This window comes from Acyrthosiphon pisum, chromosome A1, assembly GCF_005508785.2.
Source record: "Acyrthosiphon pisum isolate AL4f chromosome A1, pea_aphid_22Mar2018_4r6ur, whole genome shotgun sequence".
Taxonomy (NCBI): Eukaryota; Metazoa; Arthropoda; class Insecta; order Hemiptera; family Aphididae; genus Acyrthosiphon; species Acyrthosiphon pisum.
Window position 1 is genome coordinate 11,881,089 of NC_042494.1, and position 24,060 is coordinate 11,905,148.

At 30.4% G+C, this 24,060-nt stretch overlaps 1 protein-coding gene across 6 annotated transcripts in view; it reads right to left on the bottom strand.

Moving 5' to 3' along the window:
* Positions 1–1,055: 1,055 nt before the first annotated feature.
* Positions 1,056–24,060, bottom strand: part of LOC100163602 (receptor-type tyrosine-protein phosphatase N2) — a 50,073-nt gene continuing 27,068 nt past the window's right edge. The window contains exons 3-23 of one of the 6 annotated variants that reach the window (XM_029486677.1): positions 22,059–22,088; positions 8,805–8,855; positions 8,641–8,695; positions 8,158–8,350; positions 7,996–8,092; positions 7,865–7,939; positions 7,569–7,796; positions 7,364–7,506; positions 7,244–7,298; positions 6,936–7,179; positions 6,789–6,875; positions 6,316–6,460; positions 6,052–6,249; positions 5,825–5,946; positions 5,109–5,163; positions 4,934–5,038; positions 4,341–4,457; positions 3,486–3,683; positions 3,012–3,178; positions 2,187–2,240; positions 1,056–2,073 (exon numbers count right to left, since the gene is read on the bottom strand). In XM_029486677.1, coding sequence (XP_029342537.1) covers positions 1,815–2,073; positions 2,187–2,240; positions 3,012–3,178; positions 3,486–3,683; positions 4,341–4,457; positions 4,934–5,038; positions 5,109–5,163; positions 5,825–5,946; positions 6,052–6,249; positions 6,316–6,460; positions 6,789–6,875; positions 6,936–7,179; positions 7,244–7,298; positions 7,364–7,506; positions 7,569–7,796; positions 7,865–7,939; positions 7,996–8,092; positions 8,158–8,350; positions 8,641–8,695; positions 8,805–8,855; positions 22,059–22,088 — 2,678 coding nt within the window. In that variant the 3' untranslated portion in view covers positions 1,056–1,814. Of the gene's footprint in view, positions 2,074–2,186; positions 2,241–3,011; positions 3,179–3,485; positions 3,684–4,340; positions 4,458–4,933; positions 5,039–5,108; positions 5,164–5,824; positions 5,947–6,051; positions 6,250–6,315; positions 6,461–6,788; positions 6,876–6,935; positions 7,180–7,243; positions 7,299–7,363; positions 7,522–7,568; positions 7,797–7,864; positions 7,940–7,995; positions 8,093–8,157; positions 8,351–8,640; positions 8,696–8,804; positions 8,856–22,058; positions 22,089–24,060 lie in introns of all 6 variants that reach the window. The other 5 variants (XM_029486676.1, XM_029486678.1, XM_029486680.1 and 2 more) reach the window with 5 other exon arrangements.

The following is a 24,060-nucleotide window of genomic DNA, read 5'->3' on the forward strand; positions in this document are numbered from 1 at the left end:
CGTAATTCTTGGCTATTTACCAGTTTTCTGAAAATTGTGAAATTATAATTTATATTTTATTTTATTTCTCTATGCTTCAACGCCCCTATGGCCTACCTATTTTAAACATTTTATTATATTCATCGACTTCACAAGTGGTAAATTGCATGTTTGTAATCTATATCACTCATTGACGTACCTTTCACTTATTTTTGTTGCTGTTATTATTAATAATAGGGGGGGGGGGGAGGTTATCAAAAGTTATGTTTTTTCCAGACTACTCAACACCCGTATTAACCAATATTAACCCGAATCATAGTGGTTTTGAAAACCCGAATGTTTATTTAAACTTTTTATTCCGGTGTTTGAACACCCGAATACATCCAGTACCCGTAACCCGAAACCCGAATAAATGATTCGGGTGCTAAGCCCTGTTTAAAATATAATCTAAACTAGTTATTTATGATTGTGTGTTTTACACTTTTAATACTCTTGGTACATTTGATACCAAACTGTACTCTGTCAATCTGTCAAGTGAAAGAACATACACCTGCCTAACAAAAATTTGGTTCTTCTGTGCACATCCCCGTAACACTCTGCCTGAAGGAACCGGTCTCTATGACAGGGTTATACGCAGGAATGAGCAGAATTGGCGTGTTATCTTGCTGGCCACACTATACTAATCTAAATACCTACCTAACATATTACAATATAATATGTATATAGTAATTTTTAAAATTGTTCGATAAACATTTATTTTAATTCATAGTTTAACTTAATCCGCATTCCTTATTATTTTTGGGATATTGTTGACCATAATATCATTCATAATTATTTTAGGCAAATATATAATGTATTATGCGTATTATGTAATAAATTACATTAAACTAAATTTAAATACATCTAGAGTGCCAATGATGACTAGTTGAGTGCTAACCTTTGACTGTTTACAGTACTATAGATTTATTCAGCTATTAATTATTATTAATTTAGCGAATAAAACATATATTACGTAATCAATGAAAACACTAGGTGCTGAGGCTTAACATTCCTGGATGAATAAATGAACAAATAAATTAAACTACTGCTTAATCATTAGGGAACAGTTCAGATTTTATTCGGATGATTTAGATTTCACATTAGACAGGTATAATATTTTGCATAGATATAATTTAAATACTTCTCTATAGCTATTAATATTAATAATTGTTTATTATAATTTATAAGTATATATTATATATTTTTTAACACAAAATTATTATATAGTTTATGTAATGTAGGTATAATATGTTGTATGCATGTCTGTTATATAATAAATTTAATTTCAAAAATTGAAAACTATTATTATATGATCTCTAATATTTAATAATAGGTAATTTGATTATAATTGTATATGACTAAATATTATACGAATGTTAAAATGTCTGTGTGGTTATTAAATAAAATTGGAAATTTAACTTAATAGTTCATGACTTTTGAAGAGGAAATAAACAAATGCATACTTAAAATAAAAACAAATAAAAAAACATTTAAAATTATATAATAAAAAAATACATAATAATTAACCTGTTTTATGGTTATTTTTGTATTGGTAACAATTGACCGGTAAAATATAAAATATTATAACATAAATCAACATTTGAATAGGAAAACGAAAGGCGTTAAGTTTATATAATATTATGCTGGAGTTTCAAGCATCCGAATAAATGTTTTATTATGATGAGGTCTAGAAGATAGTCGATGAGATCAAAAAAAGATTTTTTGAGCCTATAGTTTAGGAAACACTAGCAAAGGGTAGAGCTTAAATCGTGTATGTGTAACAGGATAAAAGAAATTCAATGTTGGGCTGGTGGTGGAGGCGGAGGTAAAGGTTGAGGTGTCTGTTGCTGGGGCAAAGCTTTCAATATGGCTTGCACTTCTTCGGCCACGGCGGCCAGAACCATTTGGAATTGCGCCTTAGTCGCCACCGCTCCCGAACGCTGATCACGGATGTGCTCCAGGGTAGCAGCTATATCGATCTCCTTAGCTCCTTTCGCCATACGATTAAGCACCATGTCCAATAGGCAATACGAACCAGTACGACTAACACCATCGCTGCGTATATTATGATAAAATAGGTTAGCCAGGTATAAGTACACTATTGTTCCATTTACATTCAGACTGCGTGAGAAATATCAAATATTTACCCAAATATAAGTTGGACTTACCTGCAATGCACGACAATAGGACAAGATCTGCCACGGAACGACTTGTTTACTTTCCTGAAAAAAAAAACTTGTAATGCGCGTGCGATAAATGTGTTAAGTACCTAACTTAACGCCAGTTAACAGTCGTAGCATACGTTTTATTTAAACGGTTTTCACGTTTTTGTATTAATGTATACAACATTTTAAGCGCTGAATTTTCTACCCACATAGTCACCAAGATTTCAAAAAGTCATTTGGTGCTCTAAGTGAACTCTTATTAAATAATAGTGTGTAAAGGCTTTGACTATCCATTCTTAATAATAGTGATAATGGCCACTTACATTTGCAGCACCATCATAAAACTGACAATGACACTATGATACAGTCTGTATTATTGTGTTAATGTGTTATTGATCCTTGACCTTAGTTTAAATTTATTTAACACATTAGAAATCAAGGTAAACAGTCAGAGAAATTATTAATCCTATATTGAAAACCTCTAAAAACAGATCAGCATGTTCAGATAGTTATTCAATTCCTACGTCTAAATTGTCATCGACAGTACGAAAACATACGGATAAATGATAATTGCTTTATTATAATTGATTTACCTACCCACTTAATTTAATCGCTAATTAAAAAAAATGTTCTTATTATTTTTTTTTTTAAAGAAAATTAGGTAAATACTAATTATTAAAATAATTTGATCACAATTTTTATGAAGCTTAGTACTCCGAACAAATGTCAACGGGTTCTCTGGCACCCGAGCTCCCGTCTACACGGTACCTATGCACTTACTGGCAGCCTTCCTATACACTTTACCATCGAACTACCCACGTAAATTACCTGCGGAACTCCAACAGAGCTTTGGTAGTGTTCGGTACGCCTCCGTCTGGCCATGTCAAGAAGTGGAATTGAGTAACGGTCCTGGTCTCTCCGGTTTTCAAATTCTTCAAATAAAAGCTCCTTACCAAGTAATCGTCGCACCATATGTGTTCGCTCACCAAATGCACCTAAAAATAAAAACGAAAAAAGCGGACACCAATATTAAGTAGCCGCATACTTGGGTACCATTTTTTTTTTGTATAAAATAATATGTGTATTGATTCTATTTCAAACTGACTATAACAGTTGAATGTGTGAATTTATTAAAGTACTAACATTGATTATAATTTATAAATACTATATAAATAATATATAATAGTATTTATAATCGATGCGGTACTAAGTAGATATACCTACATATTAGTAGCGGGTGTAGCAGGGTGTAACCTAAGGGCTTATATCTGCCTATGTCCTATATATAATCCTAAAGTTTACCTCGTATATGTGATAGAGTTCCGATCCTTCTTCCGGCCAGTAACGGTGACACAACACCACGTCGTTCTCAACCAGTCTAGTCAACATGACGATCACTACGCAGCCTTGTTCCCACACCATTTGCCAAAAGTCCGCCGACGTCTCGGCTAACGGTCCTTGTGTTGCAATGTACGCCGGGTTACGCGGATCGTGGTCAGTCTGCACAAAATGTACACAGTAAACAAAAAAAATATTAATCGCATAAAAATCCGTCGATAGTCGTTGTATGGATGCCTGCAGGGTGAAGTGTCGTACACCCGGTGGGGGGACAAGGCATTACCCTCCCTTGGTTTTTAAAACATACAACATACATGCATATTTTAATATAACTCTCACCCCCTACCCATTGGAAATGTCCATGTAGGTGCGCTACTGGATATTTGGTGATACAATTAATTAATATATGGACTGTGCTTTGGACTGCCATACAGGTTACATGGTTGAAAAATGAACATATGATAGGAATTTATTGTGTATAACCTGCGCGTACGATAGGACGTGTATGCTAAATTTTTTTTGTAAGATTGTTTTGTACTAAAACTATATTAGCAGCACAAGCACTAATAATTAATATTTAAAACTTAAGTATGATTAATAACTAGAGGGGGGAGGAGCGTATGTTGTATCTCAATATTATTTTCGTGTATTATGTCTACGTATGATTGAAACATAATGGCCACCACTGGGCAGTATAGGCACTAAGGATAGCCCTAGGGCCAACGCCTTGATCCCGATTTGTTATTACTTATTGGGTATTAGGCAACAGTCCATTTATCTGCTGGTCTATGGTATACAGTATACACCGATCGGACGTACTATTGTTGATGCGTTTATGTAGTCCGAGTTGTTCATATTGGCATACTCGTTGATCACAACTCTGGCGTGATCGTATGGCAGTGCGTTGATGTAACGATTCTTCTTGGCGTTGTCCGGCTATAACGGCGAGGACGCATGAAAAAAAAAAAAGTGATGATATTTTAGAAAAATCCACCGTGTTTAAAAACAGCTTGTTGCAATGAATATGGGCGTTAAATAGTTATAAGTAGTTTAGTATTAGTTAAAAATTAATATTTTATACAATTTTAATGTTCCACGCTTGCACTGCACAATCATTTTGGTTCCTTTGGGGAGATACCTATTGAAACTTTTGCGTTATGACTTATGACCCAGCCAGGTAAATAATTATATTTTTACGAATTGAGATTAGATAGTAAATATGTTTTTTTCATATTCATTTAATATTGACTTGAAACTTTCAGAGTTAAATATTTATCATTATTTGTTAACTGAACACTAATAACTAAGTTCGCCGAATCAAGTTAATTTTTTTCATTAACTTGTCTACCTTTGCCTACTTGCCATTATATATCGTGATAAATGTGGTCATTGGCTGATTTAATTTTACTCACCTTTCTTGCGACATTCACCGCACACGGTTCCGCCTCGTACGCACATAGCGCTGCCCATTCGCTGTCCAATCGGTTCTTGTTGTTCAAATGATCTTCCATATACGCCTAGAATACACAACGCACCATTATAACAGTATTTAGACGTCGGTGGTCAAATACGTTTCAAAGTTATTACCAAAACCATGTGTCCGGTAGATATATCCATGTTCGATAAGACCGGTTCCTCTCCCCTTAAAAGTGAATATCATCATAAGTTGAAATAATTTGTCGGCCTTTGATGTATATTTAGGCGTGGAACATGTGGAATCTCGGCACCAATCGCAAATGCCGCATCAAAAAATAAGCGGCCTAACTTGTTGTCACTGATCGATTCAATAATTACCGGATAAATGTTTTTATTTTATCGATTCAATCTTTCATGAATTTTTAGAATATTTGTAAAATGTGGATAAGTTATTGTCCTTTTTGTCATTTTAAAATTAAGTAAAAATACGTACTGAATAAAATAGTAGGTACCAGCTATAATCCAACGAAAAACTACCATATTGAAGTATTCCTTTCCATCACTCATCCATTATATTTAATGTAATGGTACCTAACTTAAACTATACCTGTCATACCTACTTATATTTAAATGTTGTAATCGTTGAATCTAAAATATTATATTATATTTAGTAGGATATAACCGCACACTTTATAATGCATTTATAATTGTTTAAAAATGTAAAATTTATTATTTATAGATCAGTGTGTGATTTTTGGATGCAACCATTATAATGGCAAGAAAATATATGAGTGTCCTATGGGTATGATACTGTTTAACCCCGTCTGCTACACCCGCACGCACGCCTAAGCATACATCTTGTACTTATAATTATGACAAAAAAATACCACGAAGACGTGCTTGACCTTGAAGAAGGACTGTTGTCTGGATCTTTTGACAAGCTTGCTATTCTCTGGGACGCGGCATTCGGTTCTTCTTTCTTATTCGACATTCGTGCTCGGCATAATTCCTAGGTAAAAAAAAAAATACAAACAAATGTAGGTAGGTATTACAGTAGGTAACCATTTACTATACGAGTTAAGTATATATCATTATATCTCGATAAAATATTTACCTGATAATCTTTACTGACTTCCGCACTACTACCAATCAACCCCTCAAATTTGTTTTTATATCTTGAATGTCTTCTAATAATTAATAACGCCGCAGCTGAGGCTACTACCGCGCACACAGCTGCGACTGACATGAAAATCCATTCGAAATTTTTACTGTCTTCGTATGTCGAACTCATCATCACTGATGGTGTCTTGGCCTAAATTTATATTATTTAACTTAGGTTTCCACGTTTAATACAACGCTGTCATATAGGTACATTTACCTTATCTCCAATGCTCACAAAGTCAATGGTATAACCCGTTTTCTTTGCGAATTTGTTCTTCATTGTTTCTATTTTTTTCACTAATTCTGTAACATTAATTCCAGCACTTGGGAGTATCTGGAATGTAATCTCAGATTCTTCAAAACTGAAAAAAAAAATTAATAATTTTGCAATAGAAAAAATATTAGAAAATAATAGCTGTCTTAATAAATAATTAAAAATTCTCGTCAAAAGTATCATACATTTATTCTAACTACTAGTTTTAGCCTTGGGTCATCTTTAGGTAATATAAATAAATAAAAATAAACAAAGGTATTCGGGTATTCCTAATATAATGTTAGGTACCTATATTATTAACTTCTGTTTAAGATTATTAATTTTACAATAAATTATTATTTTCTAATACCTATATAACAAGTATTAAACCACTATATACTAAGAAAAAAATTGTTAATATGCAATAGACCACTTACCGAGCATTCACCATAGATTTAAATTCAACGTTGATGATACTTGCCAGCGTTTTAAGTAGTTTCTCTCCTCTATCTGGATTACTTATCCTATATAAATTAATAAATAATAATAATAAAATATACATTGAATAACAAAAACAAATTCACTTTTCTTTTAGTCGGATGCAAACATAAGAAGTGTCGACCACTTCATAATTATCATCATCCGTATCATCCATTTTATCCTTTGTCTTTTCTTTTTTCTGTCCATATTTTTCTTCTTCTGGTGCAATTTTGCTTACATAAGTGGTTTTGAAATCATCTTGAGTTAATTTTGTTGATGTCTTAGGATTTGTTGATTTATTATCCTCTGAATCCGTTTTTCGGTTTGTTCCTAGCAAAGTTGTTGCATCTGCAAGAATAAAAAAAAAAAATAATTTCTCTATGCTATTAAAATCACGTTAAAAATAACGTACCAACAGTTTTCGTTATATCCTCTGATGATTTTGGTTCACCCCCTTCGTCATTTTTCTGAAATTATTAACATCGCAGTTTATTTTAGTCCATAGTTTCTGTTCAAGGTTTGATTAACTTACTACGAAATTATTTAATTTAAAGAATGGTCCTGGTTTTTTAACGTCCAATCGTTCGGGTCTTTTGAATCCGGCCCAACCCGATTCTGAATCATAATTATTAATGAAATCACTAAACATTACTTCATCCTCCTCGCCATTAGCTCCTATAAATATCCATCCTAAATTATAATGTGTTTTAGTTGTTTGCTTACTACCGTTTGCTTACCCTTTTTCGGCAAGAACACTAAACCACCTTCCGTATAAGCTTTATTGGAATTGTCTGTACCCTTTGATAGCATGTCCATTTGTCTCAATTTTTTCCACTCGTCGTCCACAGTATCCTTCATTTCTTCGCCTGCTCTAAATCCTTCCAGCGTGTTGTAATCCGGGCGGAATCTTGGTTGACCATAAACTAACGCACTTGGATCTTCTTCGTACTGTTGTTGTCTAGAGCCTATAAAAGTAATGCATTTCGTTATATAATATATTGTTTCACAAGTGTAACCAGTAATAATGTATTGCCTGGCATCCACGGTAAATACAAAGGAGTTCCTTGAAGTCTATTTCGGTTAATAATATTTCGACGATATTCATAATCTAAATCAAACACCATCATTAACCCGACATGTTTCATAATGTTTAAATTTAAATACCTATATCGGGATAGTATTCACGATCTTGACCAATATCTTCCGCACCCACATACACATCAGGTTGTTTGTAGAAGTCCGCAAAATTTCCATCATCATTCTGGAATAGAAAACATAATACAATAAAATAAATCCGTTAAATCAATAGTTATGTAAGCGACTTACTTGTCTGCCGTCAGGTACTCTTAAGTATTGATTACAAATCGAATTGTCAACTGGTGGTAAACTATATCTTATCAATTTCAATCGATGTTGAAGTACGCATTGTGTAAAAGGATGCGGCCAACTATAACCATTGTAGTAGAGAAATTTCATATCTTCCCGTAGAATCATAAGGTTATTCATTATTAATTTGTACCTAAAATAAAAATATTTGGTTACTTATCACATTATTATTTATTATTTAATGTAAGAGTTATTCCACATTAATATTAGCTGAATTTATGTGATGGGTAGGTACGCAAAAACTATATCAAAAGTTGGAAATATTTTAGGGGAGAAAGGAGGCTATTTTTCAATTATTAATAGGTATTGTATTATGTAAACACGTGATAAATCGAAACCAATTATTTCGGTGGAAGTGGGTATTAAGATAGCTATGACTTATTGTTTGGTAGTAAATCTTGTATACGAATATTATCATCTTACGTGTATTCTCCGGCTCCATTATCATATTTTGGAATGCATTTGCCAAATGCATGATCTATGATAAAATAAAAAATGTTATGGTTATTACTTATTGGTTTAATTCAATTATACTACTAAAACTAATAGTAACTTTTGATAAAGTCATATATAATTGGTCATCTTACCATCAAAGCACAATTCGCGTTGAGAACAAACATTACGGTTAAATAAGCAACCTGAAAATTAAAACAAGATATTTTGTTAATATAATTGTCATTAAATAAAAGCTTCAATATTATTAAGAATCACTAACACGATTAAGTGTTACCTTGTTTTGACCAAATTCAAAAGTGTTATTTTATTCCAATTTTATAATCATTTTTTTTTGTGTATTAATATAAGAAGTTTAGAATTCTATTAAATACTGTTTTCTTATTCCATGTTAATTATTATTTATAATCTTGCATGAAACATATGGAAATAAAACACAACACTAATTTATCCTTATTTTTCTACTAAAATACATACCTATATAACACTCAACAAAATTATAAACTTTTAATTTAATATACTTCTATAAATGAATACCTACCAAGCTTATTATATTTTATACTTATAAATTAAAAGCGGGTGATTACACTTTTTGTGTCAGTAAATAATTTGCATTTGAAGTTTCTTAAAGCCTCTTTATATAACTGTATTATATAATATATATATATATATTGCTCATGTTACTATATATTATAATATAGTCTTTACCGTGATGGAAATTTAAGCACATCTGGTTCGTTGAGCTTATCAGAATTACCAAGTTCCTATTTAAAGTTTACAATATTTAATATTCATTCTTTACATAATATCCATAAACAAATAATAATCATCGAGTATTATATATTTATATTATATATAAAACCACGCTAACTAAAAAACTAAATACAATTTTCTTATTTAGTTCATCAAGTTTATATTGTATTCATCTTACACAGGTATTTTCTTAGGCATATATATTCTGTTTTTTCCTTAAACAAATCTAAATATTTTTATTGCCTTTCGCCATCACGCAAGTTATTGTTCTATAATAACATATCTAATTAGGTACACCCAGATCCTGCAGGAGATAAGGAGGTTTAGTAGATTTTAAAACGAATACAACTTATTATTGGAAATTAATACCTAATTATATATGTATATATTATATTACTAGCTTATCCCGCGAACTTCGTTGCGCGTAAAAAATTACAACTTTTAAAAAATTGTGATTGTTCAACTTCTTTTGGGTATAACTCTGCCTCCCTGGTAGGCAATCCGACTACGTCGGGTCGCGGATAATGTGTGATACATATTATAATGTAAGCAATGTGTGGAAATTTGATTTGATGCATGCTTGCACCTGATTTGTCCGATTAACTAATGGCAACCAAAATATAATAAATACCGATTTCTACTAAATATTTCTCTTATTACCAATAATAACCATTTATAAACAAAAATTTCTACCGTAAATCTCGAAATCTCCGTTTGAGGGCCTCCCCGGGTTTGACCTAGGAGGGTGAAAAATACCTCACGACCTATTCTCATATACCTAGCAATTACTATTCTTAAAAAAAAAAAAATAGGTCTGGCCGTTTCGGAGGATTGCGACCACAAACACGAGATTTTTATATAATTAGAAGATTACAAAAATAACATTTTTTTTTGTACCTATAGCATTATTGTCCATCATATTGATTGTCTAGTCACGTTTACAGAACTAAGTTTAATTGGATTTTAGTTTATATTGTATCCATACCGCATTTTCATGTCGGAATTTTATATAAGCACCTAATTAAAAAAACTGTTGAAATTATTCATGTCGATACATTTGTGATGAACCATAACAAATATATTTAAATATTGTTTACACTAGGTACTGCTTTGCAGATAAAATTTACATTTTAAATTTACGCATATTATTATAATACCTATATAATATTTTACTACAAACGCAGTATACCTACGCAGACAAATATTTTGTAAGTTTTTATTTATTTCCAAGGTGTACCATGTGTTAAACCTTTACCGTTTCCTGCTATACTCTTTCATCTACTTGGTGTTTACAAAATATAAACAGAAAATAAAAAATTACAAAATTATTACAGTTTTAACTTTTATTTTCAACATTTAATGTTATCTGTAATACCTACTCTGACGCGAGTATAATGTTAAAAATTAATAAAATAAATTGGTTCCTACTTACGTAAACAGAAACTCAAGTACCCTCGTTCAGAATATTGTTGATTTGTGCTTACGTTCAAGTAGGCAGAATTGGGTAAAATAATTAAAAAAAAATATTTGGAATAGATATTTGAATTATTCATAAAAAAAATTACTCCGAATAAAGTATTGAAAATGCTTTAAAATATTTTTGTTTTAGTTATTAAAAAATTATAGGTACCTACTTATTATAGTGTCATATATATGGTAGACAGTTGTCAATATAATATTATTTATTATAAATTATGTAGAATTGGTTGGAATATTTTTTGAGAACAGTTAATTTTTAATATAGGTCGCTGATGTCGTTGAGTGATTCAGCGAGAACGTATGTAGGTAATAGGTATGCGATATTGTGCGCGAGAAGCAACAGCCGTAGTACGGGCTAAGTGTTTTTTATTTAGTGATTTGTCTTATGTTTGTTTTACTCCCGAATAAAAGTGTTTCCGACCTGAAACCCGCGTTTGAATATTATTTCAGTCTTTATACGTTCTTGCATTTTATAGGAACAGCGCCAGGATATTATGTACTATGTGTCAATGAGGTTTTGTCAAACTGAATAATGCCACGGTATATATGTAGGTACCTATAATCTTTGAGTCAATTCAGCTTGGAAGGAACGAACGTAGAATCGACAAGCGCGTATCTCACGAGTTAACAGTGCCATTCTAATTTGTATTATAGGGTGTCATTAGTTAGAGAGTACAGGGATACGGTTAGGGGGTTAGATTAATTTCGTATTGCATATTATAGTGTGTCTAACTTAATAGCCGTTGGTTGGATAGGTACTTATATATTTTTTTTAAATACCTACTTATATCTTGAACACGGTTTTTATACACATAGCTTCTATAGATGTTGACATACGTGAAAGGTTATGCGATTCGCATAACAAATTGCCATTAAAACTATTTAATAAATAATTTTTGTTGCTATCCGCACTGCATCACAGTCAATAGTCATTCATGCATAATATCATCGCAGTTGTGTAGAGTAACTTAAAGATATGGTGAAAAACATACAACTATCGATTAGGTTTGGTTAAGTAAATTATATATCTAACTAAATTATATCTCTTATATTTTCAAAAAACGTAACGTAGGTATACTACGATATAGACGGAATATCGAACGTAACTAATGACCATGATGAGGCTCCGGTTTTCCGTATTTTCGTGAAACAATTGACGCGGTACCGATACCAGACCTAGGTACTCGTTTGTAATTCAAGTAACTCGAGACACATACGATTTAGTGTGGTTTTGACTTTTGATAACTTGTATCGTGATACCCAATCTAACGACCATAGCGGGTATCCTGAATGATATTGCTCCGTCACCCATATCATGGATTCATCATTTTCCCAGCAGAAGCGGTATGCCTCCGAATGGTCGATCTCGAATCTGAAGTAGTGTGAAGACAGCTCTCTGTGCCCGCCTCGGTGGAGGTGGTTCTTGCTGCGGGCCGTCCACTGGTGGAATAGGATCAGTGACCGGCCGCTGAGACTATTAAGCGATTGGCTACGGGGATGATGTGGGAGGTGGTCAAAGACGATGCGGTGAATGACCTCGAAGACGATGTGGTGACTGGCCGTGCAGACAATGCAGCAAATGGCCACGGAGATGATGTGGTGATTGACCATTAAGTCGGTTTGATGGGTCCCACTATACTGCATGGGATTTGAGAAGAGCCAGTGAGTTGGTTTTGGTGGAGATCCGAGGAGAGACTTTATTATAGGGGTTAGAGCATTGTTTGACGGGCCATGTGTAGGCTGCAACACGCTGAACGAGTGAGTTGGCGAGCCAAGTGGCGGCTGCAGGTGGTGCTGGTGACAGTGGTGAGGAGTGCAGGCTGTCGGTCCATGATAAGGCGAGTGGACGGCAGAATAACAAATCGCTTAACATAAATATTAACATAATATCTATTCGAAAGTAAGGTCATTTAAACGTATAAGAACTTAAAAAATTAAATTGATTAATTATTGAATGAAAAAATGGAGGTGAACATGCTTGTATAAGCCCTCTGTATAATACGATCTAGGTAATCACAATGTTGTGTACTTGTGTCTGTGCCAGAAAAATTCGAAAAAATGTAGAGTTATAATATAATCGATGTTATTCATATGTACACTAAACGAAGTAGCTAACTATATGCACCTAATTCAAGTAATGTAGGTAGGTACACGTCGTTATACGAGCAAATTTCCATGTTTTTTTCTATAAAAATTAATTAATCCAAATTCTGGTTTTTAACTTTTAAGAATATACAGACTATATTTTAATTTAAAATATTTAAAGATACTGAAGGATTGTTCAGCGTTCTGTGGATATATCGACCTTAAGATATACAGTGGGCTACTATGCTCAGTAATAAGGGCTACACGAAATATTTCGATCGCATATGATCTTGAATTTAATTTTAGTTCTTCTTATTGCATAACAGATTTAATATTACTTCATTTTTAAAAAAATTGAATTTTGTACTATTAGATAGAAAATTTGTGAATTGTTGATCGTAATATTATATTTAAATATTTAATATAATATTACGATCAACACCATTGAATGCTTTATGAAAATCAGTATAATGTATTACATTAGTTTGATGACACTGCTGTTTATAACATTCACAATTTGATAAGACAAAACCTAAATGCTTAATGTTGAAAAAAATTAACCTTCTCCGTTATTACAAGTCTAGAGCTTCGTGATGTCGTATAAACTTTTATGACAATTTTAACAAACCTTATCTGATATAATTTTGCCATTTTTGAAAGAACTTGCAGCTGAGCTTTTCAAAAGTACTTTTTCGTATGAAAGTCTTTTGACCAAAGACACTTCAAAAGTAATAACAAAAAACATCTTTGTATTTTCTACCCATTTTATAATTTGCATTTTGCAGTCGACATCCTTCAAAATATAATATGTATATCGTTTCATGTTAAGGGTAAAACTTTTAAATTAAACAGATGATTTATTACTCGGAAAAAATATATCTATACGTAGATGACAAAGATGTAATGCTAAACGAAGAACTATGAAAATAATGGCGAAATTATTCGACAAAAATAAAAATAAAAACAGAATTTTTATTGATTTTTAACAAGGCTATACTATTTTTGTAAAAACTATAAGGTCAAAACTCTCATACAAATTATTATTTTTATTCATTAAATTTGCAAGTCAATAAAGTGTGAAAAAACTTTCATTTCAAATTGAAGGTTAAATCATTTTTTATTAGGTACTCCTCTCTCCTCTCTCTGGACTAAAAATGTAATTTTTCTTGCACTCCCTTATTTCTCGGAAAAATGTATGTTTTTCAACGGTAAACTTTTTGAAGATTCCCATAAATCTAATTCAGAAAACACAGAAAAACGTCAGATTGGAGATATATGACCATGGTCAAGATTTTTACATAAGGACACATGTAAAAGACTTTTAACAAAATCCCTAGTCATTCTAAACATTTTAAAGTGTATTCTTGGTGTAAAAATTTGGTTTTTTTTATGTACAACTAACACTATACCCATATGAATATCAGAATAATTTTCAAATATTTTGTTTAGTAAATAAATATATAATAAATATGAATACACAGTAGTCAAAATGGTTCAAAATAACTTTATATGGAGTGGTGGATAAATGGTTTGTATTAAAAATTATATTAAAAACTGTACTTAAGTTAGGCAAAGTTTAATTTTTTAATGATTTGTATTAAGGCATTAATGATTAAACGCATACAATTAAATAATTTATAATTTGTAAAAAAAGCATGATTTTTTTATAGAAGATAAATTATGCAATAGTCTATATAGACTAGATGATGTACACTGTATAATGAGTAATGACTATAATGGTGTCTTGAAAGAAATGCATTAATCAAAAAAACAATGGATTTAACAATACAAAATGAAGAAAAAGAATATCGCTTATTAATATAGTATAATGAAGCAGTATATTTATTTATCAGTATTCAACTACTAAAACTTATGGAAAATCGAACAGATATCAACGTAGAATAAAATTAAAATCTACCACAAAGTAATATAAATATACATATTTGTATATAACCATGTTTACAATTTGAGTATATTTGTGAATTGTGAGGATGAATAATTTCTAACTTATTTTTCTTTATACTAGTGTGTGTGTGTGTGTTTGTGTAACATTAAAGGACGTGGCATAAAAATAAGAATCTTTATAAATATTTGAAATAAGTATACGAGAAAATTAATTCAAAATTAAATTTCAACTCATAATATTTTAAGGGCTAAAGCTCATTTTTCAATTACTTTCAATTACTGTAATTACTATGTACCTATATTGTAATATACACAATATGTGAAATTATTTATAATACACTACATTGTTTTGTTGAGTGTGGGCGTATTAATATTTGTCACTTCATCAAGTTTAAATAATTGAACCGTGCAGTTTTTTATATTCAAATTATATTTAAAATGCTAAAATAATGAATTTTAAAACAAAAACCAAATAATAGTGATAAAATATAATTTATAAAGGAATATATTATCCGTGTTGTTATTCCGGACCACTTATTTTAAACAGAAAATCACGTTTGATATGCGCATAGTAATTTATTAAAATGTTTAGAATAATAACTAGTTAACGAACTAGGTACGATTCGTTTAATTTTAAATACAATTTTACCATAATATTATGATAATATTTACATATTGTATTTTTAAATGTATTTTAATATAGCTATCCCTATTGGTATATACGTAAACTTTGATATAAAAAACAATATCAATTATTTTAATAGGTACATGGTATATTATATTAATGATTTTCTTGATATCTCATAGGTACTAGGTATATGTATCTGCAGTAGTACGATATAATATAATCGAGTATGTATACAATTTAGGTGAAAATAGTAAATACAAGATATTTCTATAAAGACTGAATACAATTTAAAGTAGTACAGGCCACAGAATGAAGAAATTGCCAATAACATACATTTTTTGCTTGTGAGTTGTGATTTAATTTAAAATGTATAAATAAAAACATATTAATATAATGCGTGTAAAAATGATCTAATGTTTTAAGTTTAATTAAAGGTACCTACGTCTAATATAATGTATTGCAGACAATAACCATATCCGTAAAATTATATAGGATAAAATCGCGAACATTACGATATTTCAAAACGTGTCTGCATGTAATAACTTTTATTCTAATTAATTTAAATGTAATTTTAATTTAGTTTTTGTGATCGTTGTAGATATGTGTGATTATTTTGAGTTGATTGTGTATTGAAATATTGTACAAAAAAAAATTACTACATAGGTATCATAGTTAATCAATACAATTTGTCAGTTATTTCCATTGCAACCTGCCTATATTATGTATGCAATTATACATATTATGTTTAATGATTGATATGTTTATAATAATATAATGTATAATATATATTAGATTGCAGAACTATACTATTTATTCAATACTTTATATTTTCTGATCCGTGTAAAATTTATAGAAAAAAAACTTAATATACTAGATTACAGCGGAGAAAAGCTGCAGACAGTTGGGATTCAATCAGATATCACCATAATGAATACGTTTCAGTGTACAGAAAAAAAGAAGATATTATTATCTCGAAAGAAACACGTTGTACGTGTATGCGGCAATGATAGACGATTTTTTCACGGTACTATAGCGATATCAAAAAGTGATGGACTTTGAAAAAAACTCACGTTTTGCGAGCGAAATGCTTTTGATAAACCTACAATAGGTAGGTACTTTTTTTTTTGCTGACATTATACTACTCTATTCGGATATGATTCCATAGGTAGGTACCATAGGTAGGTACCTTTTAAAACTTAGTATGAACGATTGTCAGAAAAACATGATTTAGTATAATAATTAATGTATAAAGAACATAATATTATTATATATTTGTAATATTAATTAATGTAGTTTATTATTATCTATTATTGATGTAGATACACTAAAATATAATTTAAATCCGTTTAGCGAACGTTCGCTATAGGTAACAATAAACCTACGTTCAGAGCATAACTTACCTATATTGTACATATAGGTAACTATATAAGATATAAGAACGTGTACTAAGTTTTATATTCTTATATGCTGATAGTAAAACGGTGATAATATTGTTATGTAAATACCTATTCCGTTTTCAAAATGATTTCCTGCGAATATAATAATATACCCTGCAGGGACTCGTACTGCGGTCATTAATATCTCGACACAATGTAATTTCCAACTCGGGAACAATGTAAAAAAATATGGACTGAAATAGAATTATAATTTGTTTATAAATGGAGTTTGTACGTAAATATATTTTTTTAACATTTCATTCCTATCTGTGACACTTATACGTACAGAGAATTTTTTATCCAACAGACGACGTGTTACTTTTAACTAAACAAGTCTTGTCATTTTTCTAGAATTCTGAATAGGGCGTATAAAGCTGGATAAGACCCTAAATGTTTTCGAATATAATGTAAAATTAATGTTTTTTTAATGGGAAATATGAAATGTATTCGATTTGTTATATACCTATAGATTTGAATGCATCAACAATTATTTTCTAAAACACATTTTGAAACTACATGTACCTATGAATAGCCTCTATAATTCTGAAATTTAAGACGAATGTTTAATATGTTATGGCCAACAGCCTGCAATAATGTATTATTGATTGTGTTTAAGTTAAGGACAAGAGCGCTTTCTTATAGAGATCGGTTGCGTTTTTGCAAAGTAATCGGGACGAGCGAAAAGTAGATTTAGCGTTTAGTAATAAAATGAGTGTAGGTGTATAAATATTTTGGTTCTGTAAACTGCAAACGTTAACGAGCAATATAGGTACAATATAATATATAAAATTAAAAAGATTGAAAGAGAGATAGATAGATGTTATTGTTGCAAGGCATGGGCTATCAGATGTCTTTGGATCACGTGAAATCGTCTGACCTGCGTACTTAGCGAGTATTATTTTGTTTTCTCTCTGCTAGTGCCCGTATTATTAAGAGTTTATTTCTTTTTCGCACGAATAACAAATATCCATTTGCTCATGACATAAATGATGGTAGTGGGAAAGGAGGGCAGAGCGATGGTCAGTAACCCACGGTCTGGGACGTTCGCGTTTCGTAAATATAGGACGAGCGGAGAACTACCCTCCTGCTGCACCCGGCCGACTACAACTACGTCGTAACAGCAACGAGACCGAATCGGATGAGGATAGAACGTGGGTGGTGATGATGCTGTTGCCCAAGCGTGTGGGTGCGACGAAGGGAGTGGTGGTATACGGCATATTGATCGAGGGAGGTTTTACGTAACTCTATACGTGGCTCCACCCGGTCGACACGCCGCCGGAATATGATTCCCACGCACCCACATTTCTACCCTCCACCCTTAGACCTCAAATTGAAAACGACGCTATAAAATACACAAACACACGCACACACATGCAGTATGCATTATATGTACGCATGGACATATCCAAACGAGGATACAGATGAAGACCATTCGATCAAAATGTGAACGTTATACACTGTAAAAGATTGAAAGCGTATAATTTATTTCCGCGTAAATGTGTCACTGGTATAATAGCTGTCGCATAATATATATATATGACCGCATGTACACGCATTTCAATTATTATTGCGAATACGGGGTTGCGATGATAACCATTTGCAATGCAATAATATTATATGAGAGCCAATAGGTACCTACTCGATAATAAAAAATAATTAAGTGTATAATTGGTAAACGTATTGGAACATAATAATATGTTAGCAAGTGTCCTCAACTGTGAACAATTAATAATGTGAAAATTCGACACTTTTACGATTTCCTGAAAAATATACTCTACCATCATCGGTACCATAAAATTCTTTCGCTATTTCTGTTTGTTTATTCTACCAATGTCCAATTTTCAAATGATAGTCTTAGGGCTTCGTGAAACGTTCTAATCAGATACCTCGGAAATTGCTTTTCGACTACTGCGCGACTACTGCGCGTCTGGGTGCATATAATAATTATCACATACTACAAGATGAAAATCGATTGAAAATGTTTGTATGATGTACCTATATATATTCTTATTTTGACTCAGGCGAACTTTATACTCACACACTCATATTGTAAACACACGTTTTTTAACATATTCGTTATTTTTTTTTTTTTGCTTCAAAGTTCAAGTAAGTGGGTATCATCTACCTGCAGTGATTAAATATTTGTACCCAACATAATTCTGCAGTGTATAATTGAAATTTCGTTCACAAAATGTGAAACTCAAAACGTACCTACCTAATCGTAACGACGGTGATCGGTGGCCTTGGCTCTGCCCATTGCCCATACCGTTCCATAAAATTGACCCTACTTTACTCGTGCGGCCGTGCGTACAATATCTAATTACGGCACGTGTTTACAATTCTATAGGTACACGCTGAGTTCCAGATAACTTCAAAGAGACACACTACGTTATGTTCAACATGACGTCCTCGTGACGTTTATAATGAGACCTATATACGCGTAGACCGAATACCGCGGTTACAGATACGGAGAGGACACTTAAATTTCGTATAAAGGAAGAATTTTGGACAAACCACTTGCGCTCAGTGTACTGTGTACGCCTGTACAGGTGATTCGCCGATGATGTGCTACCCCCTTCATTGATGAAGTTATTCAAATTCCAATTTTTGGATTTTTTTAAACACATTTAAAGACCATAATATTATGTTGTTATTTTCGAGTAATGACAAGGTACTCGTGTGACGATACAAACTTCTGCTTTTCAAACGAACCACTTTTTAAATTAAATTATTGAGCAGATTGATTTTTTTAACATTTTTAAGTGCCTGTCTAAATTAAATTTCGAATGAATAGTTTCTGATTTATTAAACATATGGATAATAGGCCATGATTCTAGCAAGGCCCTCCGGTATGCTCATATAAACAATTAAAATATATGTAAATTTAATACATTAATTGTTAAGTCATGTTTATTATTTATTACTCAAACAGTTGTTATAAATTGTAAAATGTTAATTTATCAATATAGCTTATTAATATCATTTGTAAATCAATTAAATCACAGATAATACCTATCCTTCCTTCTTGTCTTTCTATCGAATCTCTTATCTAACTGTTTTCGTAAATATAAACAAACCCAATATCCATATTAAAATACAATATAGTTTATTTTATATGTGTTTAACTATATATTTGGTATAATAACTCGGAAACTACGCGTCCGAATTTTGATTTAGATACTAAGTCTTAATAGTAGGTACGATAATTAAAAAAAAATCATCTGTCCTGTAATTTAAAGTAAAAAAGGATGGTTCTAATTTGATGTATTTTTGAAGTTTTACAATACATAACCCATTTCATTTTGGCATTATTAAATAAATGCACGGTAAATTACCTATATGATATAATATACCTACGTACCTACAATAAATATTACATAGGTACCTATAATACTGTATACATATTTACGTGCGCAGTGACTATAATACAATATTGCAACTTTCAATCGTCCTGTACTGCGTAATTAGATATTGTTGTTGTTATTTGACTCACACGCCTTTTGCTTCCTTTGTAAACAATTGGTAACTGCGTATACCTGGCTGAGTTCCCAAAGTAATTGAATTTTCACCACTCTACAAATACCAAGGAAACGGTCACAACGAGAGCTTTATTTTGAGTGTTATTTGTGTGTTGTTCAAAATAACAAAAAAACACATCCGAACAAATAACCTATACTGTTAAAATATGATACTTCAGAGTAAAAAATATTTATCATAATATAGGTAGGTACTGAGTACTCGTTAATTTAATTTCTCACATTTTATTTGTGTTCACTTCCAATTATTTTTTACAGCTTTATCTGGTGTTACCGTCAGAACACAGATTATTATAATGTTAAAATACAGAACATGGGTAAACCGCAAGTTGTACCTTATTTGATATAGTTGCGTATTATACGGGTACATTACATTAACAATATTAACCCTGTAGCTAACCTGGGCATTAGGTACTTAAAATATTATTTTGAGCACTCTACATCTGTACTTGTATGGTATTCCAGTTTACGGAACTCAATGGCTAGGTACTTAAAACGGTAAAATTATTTTTATCCTTGATAATTTTCATATAAATAAAAACGTAACTGAATTAAAGTAAAATACCTACTACAATTAATAATGATGAATGAAAAGTAGTTTTTCATTCACAAAAAAAAAAATTACTAAATATTATTCAATAAAAATATAATTGAGTTCGTTTTTTTTCTTAGAAGAATGAAAACTTAATAATACACCCACTTAATTTTATTTTCGATTGTAATATTAGCTTATAACAATCATATACAAATTAGATTTTGTAAGCTTAATTTTTATTCACTATTAAAAGTTAAAACTAACAAAATAGAAAAAAATAATAACAATAGGTACCTAAAAGATATACTATAATAGGTATATATTATGTATAAGATTAAAAGTATCTATATATATATAATTATAAGTTGACTAATTCTAATTTAAGTAAAATTTCTATTTTTGTACTATTTCGGATTACTACTAAAGTGAGAAAATGTGTTACGTAGATAAACGATTTATTAATATATTTTTATATACTCGTAAGTGCTTAAATTGATTAGATATAGGTACCTATTGGTTTATATTTACCGTTTCAACAAATAATAACGATTCAATGTTTTAAGTTTCATTTAATTCCAAAGTCCATAAATTTTTAAATTAAATAGATTGAGAACATTCATATAACAATAGATGGAATCTTATAATATTCTGATTAACATAAATATTTAATTTTCATTTAGTTATTGAAATATAGTTTCTATATTTTAATACTAATCACCTCGAAAATTAAAACTACCACTAAGTAAATTAATTATTAAGTGATCTTATGAAACATGAATAATAAATAATAAGGCAATAACAAAGGTAAACCTTTAGCTAGTTTAGCTAGTATTACAGTTTTGTTAATAGCTTAATTGTTAATGTTACGTAAATTATATCAATCATCACAATCATGCTAATATTGTAAATAAAAAATAAAAAGGTTTAACATGCTTTTTAAGTCATTTCCTTCTATAAACTGTTGGGAGTCTATTATATTATTAAATGAAAGTTTAAATGAAATTTACCCCGAAGTTGTTTAATAAATTTACCTGTTCTCTTCTTCCACTCCAACGTCCGTCCTAATTGTCAGTTTTATGGTTGCATTAAAAGTAAATGAAAAATCACAATAATTACAACAAAAAAAAGGAAATCATGAAATAGTATGTATAAGGCACCTGCTGAGACGAAAATAATCTATCATATTTAATCTTTTCCTTCCTTTTCTTTCTTAAGGGTACGCAAAAATATAATATACATAATATTATAAAATGTTCTTGAAAATAAAAATGTATTTATATTAATGTGTACCTATATCAACATTTTTTTGAAAATTGAAAACTTTTGTGCATATTATTAACGTATATTTATGAATTTATATTTTATATAATACCTATCCGAAAAATATTATACGTCAAAATGTGATAAAATCTGTGGATCTATAACCAGTCTTGTAGGTAATGTATAAATACATAAAATATGTGTGTGCGTTTCCAATATAATTATTATTATTAATATTATTATTATTTATTACACGCATTTCTAATTGCAAAAAATTTAAAATAATCATGATATTATTAATTTATTCATACTAGTAATAAATCATATTGAACAATGTGTAATATCGTTTCAAATGATTTTTGGTCCAACACTCTTTTTTTATCAGGCTGATAAAAAATCTATTAATTGTAAATAAATATATAAACAAAATAGTTATATATTGAATGTTTGGATATTTCAATATCGTTGTGTATGATAATATGATATCATCTATAATTATTATGTACTTAGTTGTATGAATAAATGAAGTACAATCTTAACATAACTTTTATGCAGGTGTATAAAAACAAAATTTGGTCATATTATTTTTTACGTTTTACATTAAATAGCCAAGCGCATTCATAATAAATTATTATATGTAGTTCTAATAAATTAATCGACCCACTAACCAACAGTTTACAAAATAAATAACACAATTAAACACGTTAAATTTAAATTGAAGTAACTTGATATAAAATTGCCTTAAATTAGTTGAAAAAACTCATCAGGTAGGTAGGGACCTATTTATTTATTGATAAAGTGGAAGTAACTATCTTACATAAAATAATAATAGCATGCGCACGTGGGTGTCAATTAATGATTGGAAGGGGGAAAGGGAGGGACATGTCCCACTCTGGATAATAATAAAATATGCAAAAAACCTCAATACACAATATGCTTTTAAATTCTTGATTATTGATGTCTGAAGCCAACGTATGACTGTTTTTTTATTTTTTTTCATACCTATAATATTATGCTTTTTAAAATTTTTGCAACTAAAGTTTGTAAAATACAAAGTGAATAGGCACTGGATTGTTAATTGTTTCATGTTTTTGATTGTCTCAGCCCTCAGTATTATGAGTTTATGACCACAGATAACTGACCCCTAACAAAATAACATAACAATTTGATAATCATTTTACTAAATAATAATACTTTCGAGGAAATCAGTTTAAGAGTTTAAGATACAAAATTTAAAAATGAATGGTTTAATTTGGTATAATTACTTGCAATTAAAATCGAAAACTTACATAAATAATAATATAACAATAGATTAGATTAAATTATTCAAATATTGAGCATTTTTTCTTGAAGTCAAACGCCGTACATACTATATACCTATTAATATATATTACATTGTCACCAATAACTTGCACTATAGAAAGGTCATTCAGTACTTTGTTCAGAGTTGAGACATAAGGTCAACAATGAGTGATAAAAAGGTTGACGGGTTATGCACAATAAGTGTTGGTTTATTGGGAAATAATTTAATATAAACAAACTGAATACATTGACAATATTATTAAGGATTAGTTTGTAATTTTTATTTCCCCATTAAATGATGATATAATAATTATATAAAAATTATAAGCTAAGTTACCTAACTGTCTACTCAAATTCTATAATTTCATGAATATTATTACATAATGTCTTGCAGCATTTAAAAGTTTTTTTAAAGTAATGTTTACATTATTAGATACCTTTTCTTCTTTATTCTCTTTCAAGTAAAATAAA